This window comes from Oncorhynchus tshawytscha, linkage group LG15, assembly GCF_018296145.1.
Source record: "Oncorhynchus tshawytscha isolate Ot180627B linkage group LG15, Otsh_v2.0, whole genome shotgun sequence".
Classification (NCBI taxonomy): domain Eukaryota; kingdom Metazoa; phylum Chordata; class Actinopteri; order Salmoniformes; family Salmonidae; genus Oncorhynchus; species Oncorhynchus tshawytscha.
In genome coordinates, this window is record NC_056443.1 from 1004249 (window position 1) to 1026971 (window position 22723).

Below are 22723 nucleotides of genomic sequence, written 5' to 3' on the forward strand. Positions count from 1 at the left end.
CCCTGGGAATTCCCAGCCTTAATAACACACAAATCAACATATTTGGACTTTTATTGTTTTACAGCATTAGGGACCGGTTTCTGTTGTAATCCCATTGTAAACAAGGCCTGTTTCATAGTCAGTGGAGATTCTCATAACTAAAGGTGGGAGACTGCAAACAACCATTTCAAACAGGATACAGGTATATAATTCTCCATACATCTTCATGTACATATTTACTTAATATTCATGTCAAATGTAAGAGTACTATTAGTCAAGTGAGGTCCCGGTAGGGCAAAGTACATTAGCACAAAACGGAAAGAAAGTCACCCCTACAGCTTAGAGACATCCTAAAAAAAACATCTGGCAAAAAGAACATTGTTTACGAAAAACATTAGAAAAATCTATTCCTACACAAGCTGAATGATATAGATACGGTATCTCAGTGAGAAAGGGGGTGAGGAGGATGTATAGCGCCATGCACATACACAGTTCTTACGGGAATTTAAGACTTTCCATCTTGTGCGGTCATCATCGACCCCCATTTCAAGGCATATCTCTGGTAATCAGAGCAGGTCAAAGCTGCTAGCAATTGGTGCCACAATCTGGGACAGGGGTGGAGCGAGAGACTACATTGCTGGCGATTCGTAGCTTTAAATTTGGGCTTTTAGTATTAATAACACCAAAGTGTCACAGAGAGCATGTTGATACATTTGGCAGTATGTACAGAATTAGAAAAAAGCGGAATATAAATAGAGCCGTGTTGAGGCTTTAAAAAACATACATATCAAAACCCTTCATGCTCCTTCGAGCCACTGGGACTTTCTTCAGCAGAGATCGCCAACTAGATTCAGCCTCGGGATGATTTCTTGGGTGGATGGGCAGGGGCCGGAACATAATTACAAATAATTTGTAGACTGCAAATTGACCGCAGGAGGTCCAAACAGATATAATATAACTTAAACAATCATTTCAAACCTTGCTTACATTTTGTATACGATGACATCTCTGTATTATCTGTAGGAATACTTGGGAACAGATATCCAAAATTAAAATCGCTTGGTTCTGATTAACTGGTGTTTTTACACCCTTTTGTTCCAAGCATAATAATCATTTATTTATTTACTGTGGGGGGGGCAAATTAAACCATGTGGGTCAAATTTGGCACGGGGATGCCAGTTGGGGAACCCTGCTTTACAGCTTTTAAATCAAACCATTTTCTCTAAACTCGTTTCATTCCAGTCTAAAAGATTATCGTATTCCCCATTGTTTACCGGCACTGTGGTTTTAAAAACGTTCCTTGATCTATGGCCGATGTCTATCTTTTGGCCGCAACCGTGCTCTCAACACACTAGGAGCATTGTGATAGGCCACTAGTTTATTGGTTCACGTCGAATAAGGGGGGTATGACATGGCCACTACGGCGAGGGAATGTCACCTAGTCTAGAGTCCCAGCCAATGAGTCTGTCAGTTAAATCACAGTCAAAAGTTTAACAGAACAATCTACTTTTCTCAAAGCAGTTAACATCTTTCTGCATAAACAGAGCTAACTACATAGATAAAGGAGGATTGCCACAATACACTTGCACACAGTGTAGCAAGACAAGTGTTTTTCCACTTATATAGTTTGATTGGGATGTTTGTGGCTTCTGATGTGGAGGTGTCGGTACGAGCAGATCCCAGGGAATACAGAGGGGTGACAGTATGGCTCTCTCAGTTTCACCAGGAAGAGGAAGATAGCATAACAGCACCTTCTTCACTGAGTTTGTCCTCACACACACACACACAATCAAATACTTCCTTCAACACGCTCTCACACCCCCCAAGGGGACCGTATTCTGGGAGGGGGTTATGGTGAAAACCCTGATGTTCCGCTTCGTAAGTGCAAAATCCCATGTTTCCCAGGTGATGTTTGTTTTGCAGGTGTTCCCCCCAGACCTCTCCCGGGGGGTGTGTGGGGAGTCGGAAGGGAGAGTGATGAGGTGGGTGTCAGATGTGGCGGTTACGTTTGGTCACAACGGGGGTGGGGGTGTCGGGGGCGGCCCTAGTCCGCTTCTTTCTGGCCCCTCCATCAGTAAAGTCGTTTCTCGTAACTACAGAGAGAGAGAGAGAGAGAGGGCATCGTGGAAACACAATGATACCATCAATCAGTTGATGATAATCAATAATATAACGACCACACAAAACAACTCCTATCACCTGCCCTAAAACACATAGGAATTGTTCTATCACCTGCCCTAAAACACACAAAACAATTCCTATTACCTGCCCTAAAACACACAAAACAATTCCTATTACCTGCCCTAAAACACACAAAACAATTCCTATTACCTGCCCTAAAACAACCTGATAGAACGTATCAATTACCCTTTCCTACTACATCAGCTATCAATCTGTCTAAGCAATAAGATACTGATTCAACTATAAAACAAAGTGAGACCAATTCCATTCAATCCCCCATCATCTTGCCAGTATATTTATTACAGGGTTATCTGCCCTATGGATAACTGGGGAAGGAGAGGAGGGAAGGAGGCTAGTGGACAGAGAGAGGAGACAGCTTCCCATAATTCATCCCCATTCAAAGATGAAATACGTAATGGCGAGCACCCCTCCTCCCAATAACAAGATAATAGTCTGAAGGGGAACGTCACATCGCCATATTAGCCGTCCTTATAGGCTAGCTGCCAGATTCAAACATCAAGATGGGAAGCACTTATCTAAAAGGTAAGATTTACATTTTCCACCTGGATCATTTAATCAAGAAGATCAAACTTAACCATTCAATTTAGAAACAAGGGGAGAGTTGTTCTACATGCAAATGGCGATGTGGAGCCCACCACTAGGCCACACCCTTCACTTCACAGGTCTATGTACGTGTACTTACATGGAACAACAGAACATCTATGGTGATAGACAGAGAGAGAAAGGACTGATGTCTGAGAAAGAGGCAACACTATCAGTAGTAGAAAAGTCATCGCTATCTACTGCTACACACACATTTAAATTCCACTGTGTGTGTGTGTGTGTGTGTGTGTGTGTGGGAGACAGAGTCCAACGTACGAGTGAAGCCCATGGACTCCTCCTTCCACCTGAGCAGACGTGGTCCTCTTCTCAAACTTCAGCTCTCCAGAGTACATCATGGAGCTGTGGAAAACACAATATCAGAGATCACTCAAGTCACACTACTATCAGAGATCACACACTGGTCCCCTCTACCTCACACACACACAACTCACCGTAGAACAGAGAGACTCTTGGCGCCTATGTCCTGACAGCCATGTTGGATGCCAGCGATCAGGTAGGGGATAAACTTGTGGATGGAGCCCTTGTCCTGAACAGAGCCGGACACGCCCTGAGCCACCTTCACCTTGTCCCCTTCACTGTGGAATCAGCCAGTCAGAACACAGAGACAGACGGGTTAGACACTGCTGTAGAATCAGCCAGTCAGAACACAGAGACGGGTTAGACACTGCTGTAGAATCAGCCAGTCAGAACACAGAGACGGGTTAGACACTGCTGTGGAATCAGCCAGTCAGAACACAGAGACGGGTTAGACACTGCTGTGGAATCAGCCAGTCAGAACAGAGACGGGTTAGACACTGCTGATGGACAGCGAAATTCTCAAATGAGAGCACAGAGAGCAGCTTAAACCCAGGAAAGTTGGCATCATTTGTTTTGAGAAAATGACATTTGTCATATATTGCATTACAATGTGAACCGTCTGAATGAAGGACAAACCAATAAATACATGTATATAATCAGACATAAAATATTAATTTAATTCAACAGCGATTAACAGCAACTGTTGATGTACAACAACTTTGTTTACCTGGTCTTCATTCCAACCCTCCTATGAATTCTAGTAGTGTCTGATCAAGAGTTAGTCCCAAATGGCACCCTATTCCCTATGGCCCCTGGTCAGAAGTAGTGCACTATACAGGCCAGGGAATAGGATGCGATTTGGGCTGCAGCTCTAGTGTGTGATGTCCTCCCTACCTGAAGTAGCGTTTCTGGCTGCTGGTGCTCTTCTCCATGGCGTCCAGAGAGCCCATGCCGCGGTACTTCTTCAGCCGCACGCCGTCCGAGAAGAAGTACTCCCCCGGAGCCTCCGTGGTCGCCGCTAGCAACGAGCCCATCATCACTGGGGAGGGGCGGAAGAGGTCATAACTCAAGGTCATTGGTTGGTAAGCATTTCTCCAACTAATTGTCGGTACGGCTAGTGTTTTGTTACATCGATTAGCTTCACATTACCATCAATCAGCTTTGAATGAATTAGAGGAATAGACGTGAGCTCAACAGTGGATTAGAGGAATAGACGTGAGCTCAACAGTGGATTGGAGGAATAGACGTGAGCTCAACAGTGGATTAGAGGAATAGACGTGAGCTCAACAGTGGATTAGAGGAATAGACGTGAGCTCAACAGTGGATTAGAGGAATAGACGTGAGCTCAACAGTGGATTAGAGGAATAGACGTGAGCTCAACAGTGGATTAGAGGAATAGACGTGAGCTCAACAGTGGATTAGAGGAATAGACGTGAGCTCAACAGTGAATTAGAGGAATAGACGTGAGCTCAACAGTGAATTAGAGGAATAGACATGAGATCAACAGTGGATTAGAAGAATAGACGTGAGATCAACAGTGGATTAGAAGAATAGACGTGAGCTCAACAGTGAATTAGAGGAATAGACGTGAGATCAACAGTGGATTAGAAGAATAGACATGAGATCAACAGTGAATTAGAGGAATAGACGTGAGATCAACAGTGGATTAGAGGAATAGACGTGAGATCAACAGTGGATTAGAAGAATAGACATGAGATCAACAGTGAATTAGAGGAATAGACATGAGATCAACAGTGGATTAGAAGAATAGACATGAGATCAACAGTGAATTAGAGGAATAGACGTGAGATCAACAGTGAATTAGAGGAATAGACATGAGATCAACAGTGAATTAGAGGAATAGACGTGAGATCAACAGTGGATTAGAAGAATAGACATGAGATCAACAGTGGGAAACAGAAAACTAGCCCAAAGACATCAAGATACTGTAATACTATAGACCTGGGCTGTTCAATTCTGTTCCTGAAGGGCTGGTTCTACCTGGTAGTTAATTGCACTTACTTGGTGTCCCAGGTCTGAATTAGTCCCTGATTAGAAGGGGAGAATGAAAACCAGAAGTGTTTGGGCCCTCCAGGACCGACATTGGACAGCCTTGCTATACACCTATTCTAGCCTATGAAATTAACCACATTGACCTAGTGCATGCTATAAAAGGGATTCATGAAGGATTAAGCTAATGAATGAATGAATGGGTGAATAAATGACAACAGAAGAGTGAATGATAATGAATGCATGACAATGAAAGAGAATGAATGACTATGAAAGAGTGAACGCATGAATTAACAAATGAATGAAAGGTACCTGTGGATGCCCCGAGTGAGAGAGCCTTGACCACATGGCCCACGGTCTGAATGCCGCCGTCTGCGATGACTGGCACACCGAAACGTCTAGCATACTCTGCCACCTTATACACCGAGGTGCCCTGAGGCCGCCCGCACGCCATCACTACGGGAGACGGAGACAGGAAATGCGTCACCTTACCATGGTAACATATCCTATGACCGGTGTAGTGAGGCGGTGTTCAGTTGGGCCCGATGGATGGATGAATTTTTTACGGAAGTAATATCAGAATCAAGGTGTTCGGTTAAAAAATAAAAAGGATTGAATATGTTCTTCCAATAAGGATGTTTGTTTTGTGCTTGAAAAACATTTGCCATTATTTGCTGAATGTAATGCTGTGGAGAAAGTCGTCGCCATGGTAACCAAGAGCAGAGCCTTCATAAATCACCACGGCGACAGAGACTAGCAACCAGCGTAGCATCTTGGTTGGTTACTCGCTGCTCTGATCCTTCTCCAGTTTTGCTGTGTAGCTTCAGCGGTTGACCTTACATTAGAACTGATCCAAAGCCAGCTGCTATGGGTAGAGAATCCTATGCGTATTATCACATTTCTATTTAACATCACTACACTCATATATCATAACATTTAGACGTAATACTACAATTCCAAATCGCACATTGCACTCAAGGTGTAGATTCTGGGTTGGGTCAATTCCATTTCAACTCAGTCAATTCCGCAAGTGGGTTGAAATATAAAACCAGCAACATCCTCTCCTGCATTCAGATGTGAATTGATCCTGTAAGGTTGATAGTATCAGGGGGTGGGGTCACTACCTTCCTGGGTGATACAGATGGAGCCACAGCCCATGCCCACTCTCAGAGCGTCCACTCCTGCATCAATCAGGTTCTTGGCCTGGGCTGCCGTCACCACTACAAGACACAAAACACAACATCATCAGAAGGCAGGAAAAGAAAGGTTTAGTGTGTAAGTGTCTAATGTATTTTCCCCCAAGACCGAACTTGATAGCCTCTCAAAGATCTGAAACAAGGATGGCTGGAAGTGTCATATAGTGATAAATCCTGTCCCAGCGCTCCACTCTCTCACCGTTCCCTCCCACCACCTGCAGCTCGCTGTACTTCTGTTTGATGTAGTTGATCATGTTGACCTGATACACAGAGTTGCCTTGTGAGGAATCCTGCAGAAACAGAGAAAACAAGTCATGTCTGCACTGCAGTGACACGGTCTACTGCCATTTAGACCTGAAACCCAACCGTAACCCGCCCCTAACCACCATGTCCACCAAAACTGTATGACCAGGGCCTCCCGGGTGGCGCAGTGGTTAAGGGCGCTGGACTGCAGCGCCAGCTGTGCCACCAGAGACTCTGGGTTCGCGCCCAGGCTCTGTCGTAACCGGCCGCAACCGGGAGGCACAATTGGCCTAGCGTCGTCCGGGTTAGGGAGGGTTTGGCCGGTAGGGAAATCCTTGTCTCATTGTGCACCAGCGACTCTTGTGGCGCATGACTTTCAACCTTCGTCTCTCCCGAGCCCGTACGGGAGTTGTAGCGATGAGACAAGATAGTAGCTACTAAACAATTGGATAACACGAAATTGGGGAGAAAAAGGGGTAAATTAAAAAAATTAACTATGACCAGGTCAACCACTAACCACCATGTCCACCAAAACTGCATGAAAAGGTCAACCACTAACCACCATGTCCACCAAAACTGCATGAAAAGGTCAACCCCTAACCACCATGTCCAACAAAACTGCATGAAAAGGTCAACCCCTAACCACCATGTCCACCAAAACTGTATAAACAGGTCAACAATTAACCACCATGTCCACCAAAACTGTATGAACAGGTCAACCCCTAACCACCATGTCCACCAAAACTGCATGAAAAGGTCAACCACTAACCACCATGTCCACCAAAACTGTATGAACAGGTCAACCCCTAACCACCATGTCCACCTAAACAGGTCAACAATTAACCACCATGTCCACCAAAACTGTATGAACAGGTCAACCCCTAACCACCATGTCCACCAAAACTGTATGAACAGGTCAACCCCTAACCACCATGTCCACCAAAACTGCATGAAAAGGTCAACCCCTAACCACCATGTCCACCAAAAATGCATGAAAAGGTCAACCCCTAACCCAACCCTCCCATCTACCGCAATCTAAACCCCATCTGGATCCTAACCATAACCCCAACCTCAAACCCACCAGTACAACCACGTCGACCCCAGCCTGCATCAGTAGGTCCAGTCTGTACTTGTCGTCGTCCCTGGTGCCGATGGCGGCTCCGCACAGCAGCTGTTTGCGAGAGTCTTTGGAGGCCAGGGGGTAGTCCCTGTTCTTCTTCAAGTCTGTCCTGGCGATGATGGACACCAGCTCATCACTGTCGTTCACGATGGGCAGCTTGCCTGGTGGGGGGGAGAGAGAGCGAAGAGACTTTGTAATTCTGCCATCTAACCTCAAACAGTTCATAAATGACCTTGTACAGCAAACCAAAGACAATCTAATCAATAATAAGTTGAGGATGATACAATAGAACAATGTACCAGAAAACAGGCCACAATAGACTCCTAGAAGGACTGGACCGACGGGCTCACCTTTTTTGCTTCGCTGTAGAATGTCGTTAGCCTCTTTCAGCGTGACACCGGCTGGGGCCACCACTAGCTCCTCCCTCTTAGTCATGGCCTCCTCCAGTGGTCGGCTGTGGTCCTTCTCGGAGAGGAAGTCGATGTCTCTGGAGGTGATGATGCCCACCAGCTTGCTGCCCATCTTGCCAGTCTCGGTGACGGGGATGCCAGAGAAGCCGTGGCGAGTCTTGGCCTCGAACACGTCCCCCACCGTGTGACGCGGGCTCATTACAAGAGGGTCTGTGATGAAGCCCTGCTCAAACCTCTGGACAAACAACAAATATCTGTTAATAAACCATCATGTTTATAGATGCACCGCAACCCATTTAATACCAATGAATATAAAATGATGCAAGTCATTAACTACAAAGGGTAAATGCTTTCATAGGCGTTTATGGGGTCTCACCTTAACCTTGCGGACCTCGTTGGCTTGGAATTCAGGGGTGCAGTTGTGATGGATGAGGCCGATGCCTCCCATGAGCTAAAGGCATTCAAAAACACCCGACAAATAAAACACACTTTTGGGAGACGGAATACTGTTTATGGTACGTTTCCCCCCAGCAACACAAAACACTTAGAATGTGACGGATGTGGAAAGCGCACAGTAATTTCTAGCATAGAGGACACACATATATATATTTTTTACTGGCTCGCATGTCAGGCTGCAAGGTCTCACCGCCATGGCGATGGCCATCGATGACTCTGTGACTGTGTCCATGGGGGAGGAGATGAGAGGCGTCTTCAGGGTGATCTTCCTGGTCAGGGCAGAGGTCAGGTCCTGGTGGGGAATGTAAGGAGGACATATTGGCTCAATAACCCACAACATGTTTAGGAAATCAGTCATTCAGCACACTAGATAATATTAAATCAAATCGAAGTTTAACCTCTTGAACCTCTGGGGGCAGTATTTCATTTTTGGATGAAAAACGTTCCCGTTTTAAAAAATATATTTTGTCACGAAAAGATGCTCGACTATGCATATAATTGACAGCTTTGGAAAGAAAACACTCTGACGTTTCCAAAACTGCAAAGATATTGTCTGTGAGTGCCCCAGAACTAATGCTACAGGTGAAACCAAGATGAAATTTCATACAGGAAGTGAGCCAGATTTTGAATGCGCTGTGTTCCAATGTCTCCTTATATGGCTGTGAATGCGCAAGGAATGAGCCTACACTTTCTGTCGTTTCCCCAAGGTGTCTGCAGCATTGTGACGTATTTGTAGGCATATCTTTGGAAAATTGACCATAAGAGACTACATTTACCAGTGGTCCGTTAATTTGGAAAAAAGTTCGCCGTTGTAATGACTGAATTTTCGTTTTTTTACTTAGCCAAACATGATGAACAAAACGGAGCGATTTCTCCTACACAAATAATCTTTTTGGAAAAACTGAACATTTGCTATCTAACTGAGAAAACATCCGAAGTTCTTCAAAGGTAAATGATTTTGTTTGAATGCTTTTCTTGTTTTTGTGAAAATGTTGCCTGCTGAATGCTAGGCTTAATGCTATGCTAGCTATCAATACTCTTACACAAATGCTTGTGTAGCTATGGTTGAAAAGCATTTTTTGAAAATCTGAGATGACAGTGTTGTTAACAAAAGGCTAAGCTTGTGAGCCAATATATTTATTTCATTTGGGATTTTCATGAATAGTTAACGTTGCGTTATGGTAATGAGCTTGAGGCTATAATTACGCTCCCGGATACGGGATTGCTCGTCGTAACAGGTTAAGTTTACGTGCTCTGAATACAACAGGTGTAGACCTTACAGTGAAATGCTTACTTACAGGCTCTAAACAATAGTGCAAAAAAGGTATTAGGTGAACAATAGGTAAGTAAAGAAATAAAACAACAGTAAAAAGACAGGCTACATACAGTAGTGAGGCTATAAAAGTAGCGAGGCTACATACAGTAGTGAGGCTATAAAAGTAGCGAGGCTACATAGAGACACCGGTTAGTCAGGCTGATTGAGGTAGTATGTACATGTAGATATCGTTAAAGTGACTATGCATATATGATGAACAGAGAGTAGCAGTAGCGTAAAAGAGGGGGTGGTGGGTGGGACACAATGCAGATAGCCCGGTTAGCCACCGTGCGGGAGCACTGGTTGGTCGGCCCAATTGAGGTATTACAATCTGTTGCAGTGAGTGTAAATGTCCACACAGGAAATATACTCAATATTATTAATTTCTAATACAGAGTGTAAGTCATTTACTTCATAAAGAAAAGAGAACCTTGACCATCATTGCTTGTAATAGTAAAGGTTGCTTTCTCAGTTGTCCACTAGGGGGCAGACATGCTCCAACAAGCAAATTTGTCCTATGTGGATTGGCCTAAGGAAAATGACAGCTTTTGGTAACGTTTCTCAAGCATGCTTTCAATGGCTGACTGGACGATGAGTCTCAAAGTCTCAGACGAGAGTTGGAACAGCAAGTAAAGAATATGCAACTGGAAAGCAGACATTGCCATCTGGCCTAAATGGAAATTATCATGTGCTACATTTTATATGGGCTCCCGAATGACGCAGCTGCATCACATCCGGCAGTGATTGGGAGTCCCATAGGGCGGCGCACAATTGGCCCAGCAACGTCTGGGTTCGGCCAGGCTAGGCAGTGATTGTAAATAAGAATTTGTTCTTAACTGACTTGCCTAGTTAAATAACATTTTAAAAAAAATATATTTTTTAATCTGTCATCAGAGAGACAAGACCGATGTTGCTTTGACTAAACTGATGCATGTGACTGAGGGGACCCACGTCTTTCTGGAAACGTTTTGCGCAATCAGGCTGTGACCTTGTTAGAAACTATCTGCCAACACACTGGGAAAGTTCCCTTTTATAAAAATAAAAAAGTCTCGGCCACTTCCAGAGTCTTCTCAGCTGGGAGGGAAAACATGGCATTCCTCACCCATGAGAAAACCAGAGCATGCATTTTATGACGTTAAGAGCTTCCCTCCCTTATCTTTGGCAAATGTAAACTACCATACCAACTACTGTGTTTCTGAAATGGGGGGGTGAAGAAAAAGACTGGACACTGGCAGCCATTTTGTTAGCTCAACTGCACCACCCTGCCAAATTCTACAAAGGGCTAACCTTTAAAATTGAGAGACCACCTCTGCACATGGTGTGACCAGCAATAATTTCCCCATTGAAACACCAGACAGAGGCCCACCTCACACATATAAAACATCCCTGTGTGGAAGAGGGTCTATTTTAAACTAGTCTAAACAAATATTATTGCATGAACTTTGACTGTTGAGACAGACAAACACAGGCTCGTACAAGTTACCAGACTGACTCCACCGTCAAGAAAATAGACCAGGTTACAACCCTACGGAGACTACCCACAACGCCACGGCAACAACGCAGACAGGCACCTTCCACAGCAACATGGGCTGTGTTCTAGTCTGGACAAAAAAGGAGATTCGAGATATCAATTAGATTAAAAACTCCTGATGGACGAGAGAGAAGGGCAGCGGGATTTCACATTAAGCCTGAGATTAACGCTCACGTCATCCCCTGAGAGAAGAGTGAGCAACCAACCAACCAGGCAGAACCGTATACAGACAGAGACAAGGCGTGGGAGGCCATCTTGGTAAAAAAATAGGGTGGCTAGGAGGTTAGGGATGACGAAGGAAGCTGAGAGTAAAAATCATTTTTGGAAAATCTGCAATTACAGAATGAGTTTTTGGCTTTGAATGCAGAGGGTGGTTTGTGCATATGTGTGGACACAGCATACTGTAAAGAGGCTTTGGTTTCAGAAGTGGCTCTGGCAAGGAGTGTCTGCTGAAATAATAAGGAATGTGTAGGAAGCAATACTGCTCCCATAGTCATTATCCCTGTAGTTTTCAGAGATCTGGAAGAACCAGTCTGGGACGGCCTAGTGGTTAGAGCGTTGGGCCAGTAACCAGCAGGTAGCCTAGTGGTTAGAGCGTTGGGCCAGTACCCAGCAGGTAGCCTAGTGGTTAGAGCGTGGGGCCAGTAACCAGCAGGTAGCCTAGTGGTTAGAGCGTTGGGCCAGTAACCAGCAGGTAGCCAAGTGGTTAGAGCGTTGGGCCAGTAGCCAGCAGGTAGCCTAGTGGTTAGAGCGTTGGGCCAGTAACCAGCAGGTAGCCTAGTGGTTAGAGCGTTGGGCCAGTAACCAGCAGGTAGCCTAGTGGTTAGAGCGTTGGGCCAGTAACCAGCAGGTAGCCTAGTGGTTAGAGCGTTGGGCCAGTAACCAGCAGGTAGCCTAGTGGTTAGAGCGTTGGGCCAGTAACCAGCAGGTAGCCTAGTGGTTAGAGCGTTGGGCCAGTAACCAGCAGGTAGCCTAGTGGTTAGAGCGTTGGGCCAGTAACCAGCAGGTAGCCAAGTGGTTAGAGCGTTGGGCCAGTAACCAGCAGGTAGCCAAGTGGTTAGAGCATTGGGCCAGTAACCAGCAGGTAGCCTAGTGGTTAGAGCGTTGGGCTAGTGGTTAGAGCGTTGGGCCAGTAACTGAAAGGTTGCTGGATCGAATCCCTGAGCTGAGGTAAAAATGTGTTGTTTTTTATTTAGTAGTTCTGCCCCTGAACAAGGGAGTTAACCCACTGTTCCCAGGTAGGCCATCATTATAAATAATAATTTGTTCTTAACTGACTTGCCTAGTTATATAAAGGTTATATGAAAAAAAAAAAATATGTAAAACTGGAGGACACCAGTTCAACAGGCTAAGAGCAGCCTTCATCGTATGGCTTGTACCTACCCATTACTCTACCCCATTACTCTACCCCATTTTATTTATTTAACTAGGCAAGTCAGTTAAGAACACATTCTTATTTTCAATGACGGCCTAGGAACAGTGGGTTAACTGCCTGTTCAGGAGCAGAATGACAGATTTGTACCTTGTCAGCTCGGGGATTTGAACTTGCAACCTTCCGGTTACTAGTTCAACTCTCTAACCACTAGGCTACCCTGCCGCCCCAAGAGGAATGGGCTAGGGAAGAGGGTCTCAGAACAAAATGGAATTGAGCCCATGAACAGAACAGTAGGCTGAAGATGGGTCGAAGGGTAGCCTGTAGCTCAAAACCCATATTGAATTGTCTTAGCTTTCTGGAAGGTCTTGACAGTCAGAGAAGAGAGGATTACTCACCACATCGTCCGAGGCAAAATCAATGAAGCCCGGCAGAATCAGGAAGTCGCTGAAAGACAGACAGAGCAAGAGGTCAGGGGTCAAGGTTCACAGGTAGTCATGGCTAAAGAAAGATGGCTTAAGACAAGAGGACTACAAGATTCATAGTGCAGTGCAATGCAACTGCCAACCAACTGGTGACAGTGGGTCAGAAGTGGCCTATTATAAACCCCTCACCCTTTTCCCCGACCCATTTCAGCGTTTACAAGTACCTCCACCATGTTGGAGTTGGGTCCAAAGCAGGAAGTATTGAAAGCCACAAAGGGAATATGTGCAAATTAGCCCCTAGAACTGCTTCTTCGACCGAGCCTGGTAACGACATAGGGGAAACTAGTTCTCGCAATGGTTGAGGAGTCTGACCCGAAAGTTGCCTGTTGTATAAATTTGAATAAACTAAACTACAAGTCAGTTTGCGTTAAGAACTAATAGAAAATGTCTTGATCCCAAAAATTGTACGTTCATAAGTTCGCCCTCTAGTGATCGCTGATCAAGCTGCCCCTTCCCTTTGCCTTGTACTCTAGTCTAAAGAGAAACACTGTCTCACCCTGTTAGTCCAGTGCTTGACAAAAGCATCTGGGGTTCAACTTCATTTCTTACACTGTATGAACACAATGGCAGGCAGAGAGAGAGCGGTAGAGAGCATATGAGACAGAGGGAAAAAGAAGGATGATGTGTGTTTTTCACAGATGGGTGGATCTGGTGGTTTGGCAGATGGGTGTGAAAACACAGACAGACTGGACAGAGAGGGAGAGACGAATAAGTGAGTCTGTCAGAGAGAGAGAGATGGGGAAAAAGTGAAAACCAGAATAAGAGGGAGGAGTGCAGGAGAGAATGGGCTCTAAATCAGATAGAACGGGAAGAGCGAGCGAGAGAAACAAAAACAGAGAGAGAATGGCCCCCTGGCCTTTATCATCCGTCAGACAATTCCCCCCCTCTCCTCCGCCTGTGTGGGTGAAAAGATGGGGCCTAAAATATGTCTACCAAACGGGACAGGGAGGGGTCCAGCTGCAACCGCCAGACACCTCACAAACATCAACACAGTCTGGGACAGGGAGGCAGAGGGGAAAACATCTGCAAATATTTAAGGAAACCACAAAACTCAGCCGATTCTGGATCAGCTCGCAATAGCCAGACCTACCCCTAACCAGCATGCGCCAAATGGTAAAAAGTGTCACTGGATCAGTTGATAAGTAGCCATTTCATTTATTTCGAGTTTTTGGATTTGCCACCAATTTCAATTACAGAATACAAGTTACAGTGGTCACTTGGGTTTAACCTGTAACCTATACTTAAAACTTCTTAAGGCTAGGGGGCAGTATTTGACGTCCGGATGAAAAGCGTGCCCAAAGTAAACTGCCTGCTATTCAGGCCCAGAAGATACGATATGCATATAATTGGTAGATTTGGATAGAAAACACTCTAACGTTTCTAACACTGTTATTATGTCTGTGAGTATAACATAACTTATTTGGCAGGCGAAACCCCGAGGACAAACCATCCAGGAAAAAACTTTGAGGTCACTCTTTTCAATGGGTTTTCTATGTGGATCTAGATTTCTAAGGCACTTGCTTGCAGTTCCTATCGCTTCCACTAGATGTCAACAGCCTTTAGAAATTGGTTGATGTTTTTCCTTTGAGAAATGAAGGAGTAGGGCTGTTCAGAACGAGGGTCAAGTCTAGTGTACTGTTGTGGTTGGGGCGCGGGACCCGAAAGCTCGCTCCACTGTGTTTTCGTCCGGTATTGAACACAGTTTATCCCGTCTTAAATTTTATCAATTATTTACATTTAAAAAATACCTAAAGTTGGATTAGGAAAGTTTTAAATGTTTGGATCAAATTTACAGGTAACTATATTAGATACTTTGTAGTCATGTTGTGTGTTCGAACCTGTGTTTTTCTGGATTAAACGCGCCAAATAAATTGATATTTTGGAGATATAACGACAGAATTTATCGAACAAAAGGACCATTTGTGATGTTTAATGGACATATTGGAGTGCCAACAGAAGAAGATCTTCAAAGGTAAGGCATGAATTATTTCGTTATTTCTGACTTTTGTGTCGCGCCTGGCGGGCTGAAATGTGATTTTCATGTGTTTGTTTGATGGGGTGCTGTCCTCAAATAATAGCATGGTTTGCTTTCGCCGTAAAGCCTTTTTGAAATCTGACACTGTGGCTGGATTAACAAGAAGTTCATCTTTAAACCGATGTATAACACTTGTATGATTCATTAATTATTATTATGAGTATTTCTGTTTTTGAATTTGGCGAGCTGCTATTTCACTGGGTTTTGTCAAATCAATCCCGTTAACGGATTGGCGCGCGAAGGGATCACTAAGAAGTTAAGTGGCCAGGTTGACCCAGAATGCAACAGAAAATATGTGGAAAATGGGATCTTGATGAGTAAGACCTAGATTAGGACTTCCCTTGTGGAGATGGCACACCTAAAAGCAATGAAATTGTTTTTTGTCCAGGTTCAAATGTATGTTTTGTCCACAGGAGTAAATAACTATATACGGCATTTGAGAAGAACTAACTAGAGTGTGACTTGGCACACGTGACACATTAGGGTTTTAAATACCAAAGACAACACTGGCTACCTTTCAATATGGTGTGCATTCGAATGTTGAATGTGGACAAATGCATGATGCCATTTCGGCCACACAAGTGCTGTAGACAACCACAAACTGCCCGAGTTAGACATTATTATGACCCTTCAGCCACTAAGTAGAGAAAGTGGGTAGGTCTGATTTAGAGTGCACTTACCTGTCTAGTCTTGCATACTATTAATGTTTAAATATCTATTGCCTGACAGTTCTGTTATTAAAACCGCTTCGGGCCCTAGTAATGCTGGGTGCGACTTGATTCATCTTCATTTCATGCAGACAATTTGACACAAGCCTGGATAGCACTACTTCATAACGTGGTTCTACACTTCTGCAAAGGCAGTGCACTACACATGTAGAATTATGTCACGATTGTAATCTTTTCATTTCTCGTCCCTATGCCACGTAAGTGGATTGAGAATACAGTCTTCTACACCAATGTCCCGGGGGAGAATTGCGTTGGAGAGATGAGGGGGCTTGAACGGGGCTAATTAGAAGCCGAGGATGATTAGGTGGCTGTGATCATAAGACATCATCATGGAATCATCCCATGAAGCCTTTGACAGAAAATGACTGCATTGATGAATTCTTTATGACAGGGACACGCAGCAGAGTCGTCTGCTGTACTAGAAAATGTTGAGTTGCTGAAAGAATATTGATCCAGCTTGGTGAAATGGCCTTGAGACCCTGACAGAGCATCTCAGCTCACCCTGATCCAGCTTGGTGAAATGGTCTTGAGACCCTGACAGAGCATCTCAGCTCACCCTGATCCAGCTTGGTGAAATGGTCTTGAGACCCTGACAGAGCATCTCAGCTCACCCTGATCCAGCTTGGTGAAATGGTCTTGAGACCCTGACAGAGCATCTCAGCTCACCCTGATCCAGCTTGGTGAAATGGTCTTGAGACCCTGACAGAGCATCTCAGCTCACCCTGATCCAGCTTGGTGAAATGGTCTTGAGACCCTGACAGAGCATCTCAGCTCACCCTGATCCAGCTTGGTGAAATGGTCTTGAGACCCTGACAGAGCATCTCAGCTCACCCTGATCCAGCTTGGTGAAATGGTCTTGAGACCCTGACAGAGCATCTCAGCTCACCCTGATCCAGCTTGGTGAAATGGTCTTGAGACCCTGACAGAGCATCTCAGCTCACCCTGATCCAGCTTGGTGAAATGGTCTTGAGACCCTGACAGAGCATCTCAGCTCACCCTGATCCAGCTTGGTGAAATGGTCTTGAGACCCTGACAGAGCATCTCAGCTCACCCTGGCGAACACTTTGATAAGGGAGCGTGTATTCAGCTCCAGCGTGTTGGTGTGGACAGTAAGCCTGACAGATTACAGCAGCAACAGGTAAGCAAACACCTCAAAGCCAGTAGGCCTTAGAGCCAGTGAGAATACATCTGGCTTTCTCAATTTATCTTGCCTTCGATTCCTTGCATCCCCGCCTCCCTCTCAAAATACATTGGAGAAGAAAGTCCGAGGGGAGTGACTTTAGACCCTCTCCTTTAATAGGGTTAAAAAAGAGCCGAGGAGATAGGGAAAGACGAATTGAGAATGAGCCACTGTCGCTACCGTCCTGGGTTGCCATGTTTGTGAGGCAGTTGTCTGTGGTTGCCATGGTGGAGACACAGCTGTATGATACAGGTAATACGGGCCCAGACTTCCTCTGATGTCGTCCCCCGAGACGCTCACATGACAGTACCTCGGGCTAGTCATGTGCTCTGCCTTGCCTTTAAGCAGGACGAGCTTCATTAAGGAGTGGAGGGACGTGCCGGTATCACACACACATACATTACCTAATCAATTAACCCCTGTGAACTGGGACTAACATGCAAATGTGTCGTGTAAATAAATAGTGAATCCACTTATTGTGTGGATGTTAAGTCTGAACCATAACATTTAGTCATTTAGCAGACGCTCTTATCCAGAGCAACTTACAGGAGCAATTAGTGTTAAACTGTAAGAAACAAAATGGTTGAGTTGTACCGGCTTGTTGTCTAAATATTGTTTGTCTCACAAACGCCACATAATCGGTTTAGAATGAACAGGGTATCCATTTAATATAGATTTTTTTTGCAACTTTTACCCACTTTTTTCTCCCCAATTTCATGATATTCCATTGGTGGTTAGAGTCTTGTACGATTGCTGCAACTCCCCTACGGACTCTGTTTAGGCGAAGGTCGAGAGCCATGCGTCTTCCCGAAACATGACCCTGCCAAGCCGCACTGCTTCTTGACACACTGCTCGCTTAACCCGGAAGCCAGCTGCACCAATGAGTCGGAGGAAAGACCGTCCAGCTGGCTACTGTGTCAGCTTGCAAGCGCCCGGCTCGCCGGAGCACTGCTGCACCACTTGGGAGGCCCTACGGTATCCATTTAATCTGTAACATAGGTTCCATACTAAATGGCACCCTATTCCCTATGGTCAAAAGTAATGCACTATGTAGGGGACAGGGTACCATTTGGGACGCAGACACATATAGTCAAAAGACATAGGCTACAACATCAACACAAGGACGTGAATGTTACTCTATTTTGTGTTGGAAGCATTTTTATAGCAGTTAGTCATTTTTGTCAAGTCCTCTAGCCAGAGGTATCTTCAAGAAGCAAAACGATGCAAAGAATTTTGGGCAACAGTCTTGGGCAAAGGGGTGAAATTAGTGAAGTAGCTTGCTGTGGCAACATACCAATGCAATGACCGTCTGTCATATTGGGGCAGTCCAATGCTTCGCTTGTTGAAATCAAGTTAGTTTTAAACAGAGTGAAAGTGAATTGATGATTCTTCAGTGAAAGGAAAAACAAGTGAATATGAAATGAGCAGATAAAGAAAGGGCCTTAGGATATGAGTGCAGTCAGATGTCATTACTAGATAGATTAGATAGTGATTGAATGTCTCAAAGAATCAAATAGCAGTTCATGCACTATGATTCTTCAGAGCAGTTCAAGATGCAGTCATATCATTACCGGAAGCAAATATCATCCTATGGTGCAGATCAGGTTAATAAGCAATCAACCCCCACCTTCCCTGTCCTACTCAATCATCTGTACAGATCAGGTTAATAAGCAATCAACCCCCACCACCCCTGTCCTACTCATTCATCTGTACAGATCAGGTTAATAAGCAATCAACCCCCACCACCCCTGTCCTACTCATTCATCTGTACAGATCAGGTTAATAAGCAATCAACCCCACCACCCCTGTCCTACTCATTCATCTATACAGATTTAATAAGCAATCAACCCCCACCACCCCTGTCCTACTCATTCATCTGTACAGATCTTAATAAGCAATCAACCCCCACCACCCCTGTCCTACTCATTCATCTATACAGATCAGGTTAATAAGCAATCAACCCCCACCACCCATCTGTACAGATCTACTCATTCATCTTCATCTATACAGATCAGGTTAATAAGCAATCAACCCCACCACCCCTGACTCATTCATCTGGATTAATAAGCAATCAACCCCCACCACCCCTGTCCTACTCATTCATCTATACAGATCAGGTTAATAAGCAATCAACCCCCACCACCCCTGTCCTACTCATTCATCTGTACAGATCAGGTTAATAAGCAATCAACCCCCACCACCCCTGTCCTACTCATTCATCTATACAGATCAGGTTAATAAGCAATCAACCCCACCACCACCCATCTGTCAGATCTAATAAGCAATCATTCCTATCTTCATCTATACAGATCAGGTTAATAAGCAATCAACCCCCACCACCCCTGTCCTACTCATTCACCTGTACAGATCAGGTTAATAAGCAATCAACCCCCACCACCCCTGTCCTACTCATTCATCTATACAGATCAGGTTAATAAGCAATCAACCCCCCACCCCTGTCCTACTCATTCATCTGTACAGATCAGGTTAATAAGCCAACCCCCACCACCCCCCTGTCCTACTCATTCATCTATACAGATCAGGTTAATAAGCAATCAACCCCCACCACCCCTGTCCTACTCATTCATCTGTACAGATCAGGTTAATAAGCAATCAACCCCCACCACCCCTGTCCTACTCATTCACCTGTACAGATCAGTGTTTTTCTCAGCCAGCTAAACATTCAAATACAATTGGTGACGAATGTGGTGTTTACTTCTGCCAAATTCATCAACAAGGTACTTTATTGATTCAAATCTATTTTTAATGGGACAATCATTTGCTTCCCCTATATGAACTCATCGTTTGGAGACAAGACATTTTTACAGTATAGTGTATATAGTGTCAAAATGGTTGAAAAGTCAACCGTTTTACTCACTTGTAAGTCAACCCGTCGCCTTTAGAGCATAGCTCTTCTGCCGTTTGACCATCAGCGACAACAGACTGTTGTTGAGCAGATCTGCGATTCAAAACGTGTTGGCCATCATTACAAAGCGCCGCCCGCATATCGTCCATCATCGCTTGCGCTTAGGTTTGGACAGTACGAGAGCGTACTTGCACAATACGGTTCTGTTTGGCATTTGTATTGTGGTTGAACTGAACTTACTTGTAGGTGAGGCCGTCTCCAACGGAGAAAAGCTGTTGTGCGGAGAGTCCGTCTTCTGGGACATAGCCCGTACCACCACTGATCAGGTAATCAGCCATGCTGTCAAATGAAAAGGACGACAAGCAGGCATTAGATTGTAGACATCGTTTAAAATGTAACATTAGATGCATTTTCAAATATAACTAGCTATCAATAGAAGAAGGATTAAAAGGTGACGACGCTTTGCGCCTGTGAATGACTATTAGTGCTGAGTGATTAACCCGAAACCCAGTTGTTTTTTAAACAAGGCATTTCGTTCAGGTTTTTTCTGTGATAACAATGCGCATATTGTGCAGTTTCTCTAGAGACAAATGATATCAAGCCCAAACTGTTCGATGTAGTTGGGAGTTGTAGTTTTCAAAAGGCCAATATTCTACATAGTTTAGCATGGAAAACGTGGTATTTACCTATAATAACCAGAATCCATTGCATGCCTACTTGTCCATCTGTGTTTCTTTTAGCTTGCTACATTAAAAGAGACAAGAAAGCTCGATTGAAAGGAGAGCAGTTGCTTCACGAGGTACACTACACAACCAAAAGTATGTGGACACCTGCTCGTCAAACATCTCATTCCAAAATCATGGGCATTAATACGCACACATTGCTACTACAACAGCCTCCACTCATGAAAAACAGCCCCAGACCATTATTCATCCTCCAAACTTAACAGTTGGCACTATACATTCAGGAAGGTAGCGTTCTCCTGGCATCCGCCAAACCCAGATTCGTCCATCGGACTGCCAGATGGTGAAGCATGATTCATCATTCCAGAGTCCAATGGCAGCGAGCTTTACACCACTCTAGCTGACGCTTGGCATTGTGCATGGTGATCGTATGCTTGTGTGCGGCTACTCGGCCATGGAAACCCATTTCATGAAGCTCCAGACGAACCGTTCTTGTGCTGACATTGCTTCCATAGACAGTTTGGAACTTGGTAGTGAGTGTTGCAACCGAGGACAGAATGTTTACACACTATGCGCTTCAGCACTCCTGCTTTGTGTTCTTGTGTGGCCTACCACTTCGTGGCTGATCTGTTTTTGCCCACAGACGTTTCCACTTCACAATAACAGCACTTACAGATGACCGGGGCAGCTCTAGCAAGGCAGAAATTTAACTGACTTATTCGAAAGGTGGCATCCTATGAAGGTGCCATGTTGAAAGTCACCGAGCTCTTCAGTAAGACCATTCTACTGCCAATGTTTGTCTTTTGAAATTGTGTGGCTGTGTGCTCGATTTTATACACCTCTCAACAACGGGTGTGGCTAAAATAGCTGAATCCACTAATTTGAAGGTGTGTCCACATACACAAAAGTATCTCTACCTGAAATTGACAGTTGGTATTCAGCAGTCAAAAAAGTATACCTTGTTTACATTGAAGTACACTGTCTGATTTTGTCAGACAGCAGCTCTATAGAGGTGAGATGACTTGAAATGAAATAGTCATCAAATAAAACATATGTAATATACAGAACTGAAATATTGCATTGAAGTAAAATAATGTGAATAAATGGTTAAGTGATAAGCAGTAATCATAGTCACTACCATCATGGACATTTTATTCACTGTTTCATTATGTGTTGTTATTATCGAACCCAAAATCATGACTTTTTTTTTTAAATAGTCAAACTGAAACCAAACCGAACTCACAAAAACAGATCGCTGCGCACTAACGACTATGCGTTTTCAAAATGTGGATGACCCACTAACATCTATAAGAAACCTTTCTATTAGAGGGGGCATGCTGGCAAAATATAGCCTCGCGAAATTAACCCTTTCATGCACGGTTGTGTAAATATCCATGCCTAAAATAGCAGAAGCACTAATGTTAGCTGCATGTTTAAATAAAACACGTTGCTTTACATTTTTTCATGTTTGAGATATATATATATATATATATATATTTACAATAAATACCAGGAAGATAGAGCACATCTATCTTTATTGCTTGTGGTGGCTGTCCATGCGAACAAAACAGCCATCAAGCGACACTATGAGCTAATAAGTCATGTTAAACAATGATCTGTTCAGCAAAACCGTTTCCTTCAAGCACATATTTATCCAGACTACCTACAGTGTTCTGGGTAGCTGCTGAAAGGCAACCGTGAGCAATGCCTGTCAATACCGTAGCTAGCTACAGTAGTTAGCTAGCACTTACTAACGTTAACCGGCTACTGTACAGCTGAGTACCTAACAATGGTTACAATGCCTTGAGCCCAAAATACATGCGGGGAGAATAAAACATGGCTATATTAACGATTAATGACTAATCTAGCCAACTGTCCACAGCCTAAGTATTTATAGATTTCCATCCATCATATGATGTCTTTAGCATATCGTTTGCAATGTATTTTATCACCAAAGCTGCACTATAAATTAGCCATCTATTTTCTTGCCACGCAGGTCAAAATGATCAGTG

General features: G+C 44.3%; 1 protein-coding gene across 6 annotated transcripts in view; it reads right to left on the minus strand.

Annotated features, from left to right (window-relative positions):
* Positions 1 to 33: 33 nt before the first annotated feature.
* Positions 34 to 22723, minus strand: part of LOC112233912 (inosine-5'-monophosphate dehydrogenase 1b) — a 28226-nt gene continuing 5536 nt past the window's right edge. For 2 of the 6 annotated variants that reach the window (XM_042297862.1, XM_042297865.1), the window contains exons 2-15: positions 20269 to 20367; positions 20041 to 20121; positions 13133 to 13181; positions 8707 to 8808; positions 8437 to 8511; positions 8001 to 8295; positions 7612 to 7811; positions 6487 to 6577; positions 6216 to 6311; positions 5404 to 5547; positions 3976 to 4120; positions 3216 to 3359; positions 3040 to 3123; positions 34 to 2072 (exon numbers count right to left, since the gene is read on the minus strand). In XM_042297862.1, the coding sequence (XP_042153796.1) occupies positions 2051 to 2072; positions 3040 to 3123; positions 3216 to 3359; positions 3976 to 4120; positions 5404 to 5547; positions 6216 to 6311; positions 6487 to 6577; positions 7612 to 7811; positions 8001 to 8295; positions 8437 to 8511; positions 8707 to 8808; positions 13133 to 13181; positions 20041 to 20121; positions 20269 to 20367 (1627 nt within the window). In that variant the 3' untranslated portion in view covers positions 34 to 2050. Of the gene's footprint in view, positions 2073 to 3039; positions 3124 to 3215; positions 3360 to 3975; positions 4121 to 5403; positions 5548 to 6215; positions 6312 to 6486; positions 6578 to 7611; positions 7812 to 8000; positions 8296 to 8436; positions 8512 to 8706; positions 8809 to 13132; positions 13182 to 20040; positions 20122 to 20268; positions 20368 to 20714; positions 20750 to 22723 lie in introns of those variants that run through there. The other 4 variants (XM_042297863.1, XM_042297867.1, XM_042297864.1 and 1 more) reach the window with 3 other exon arrangements.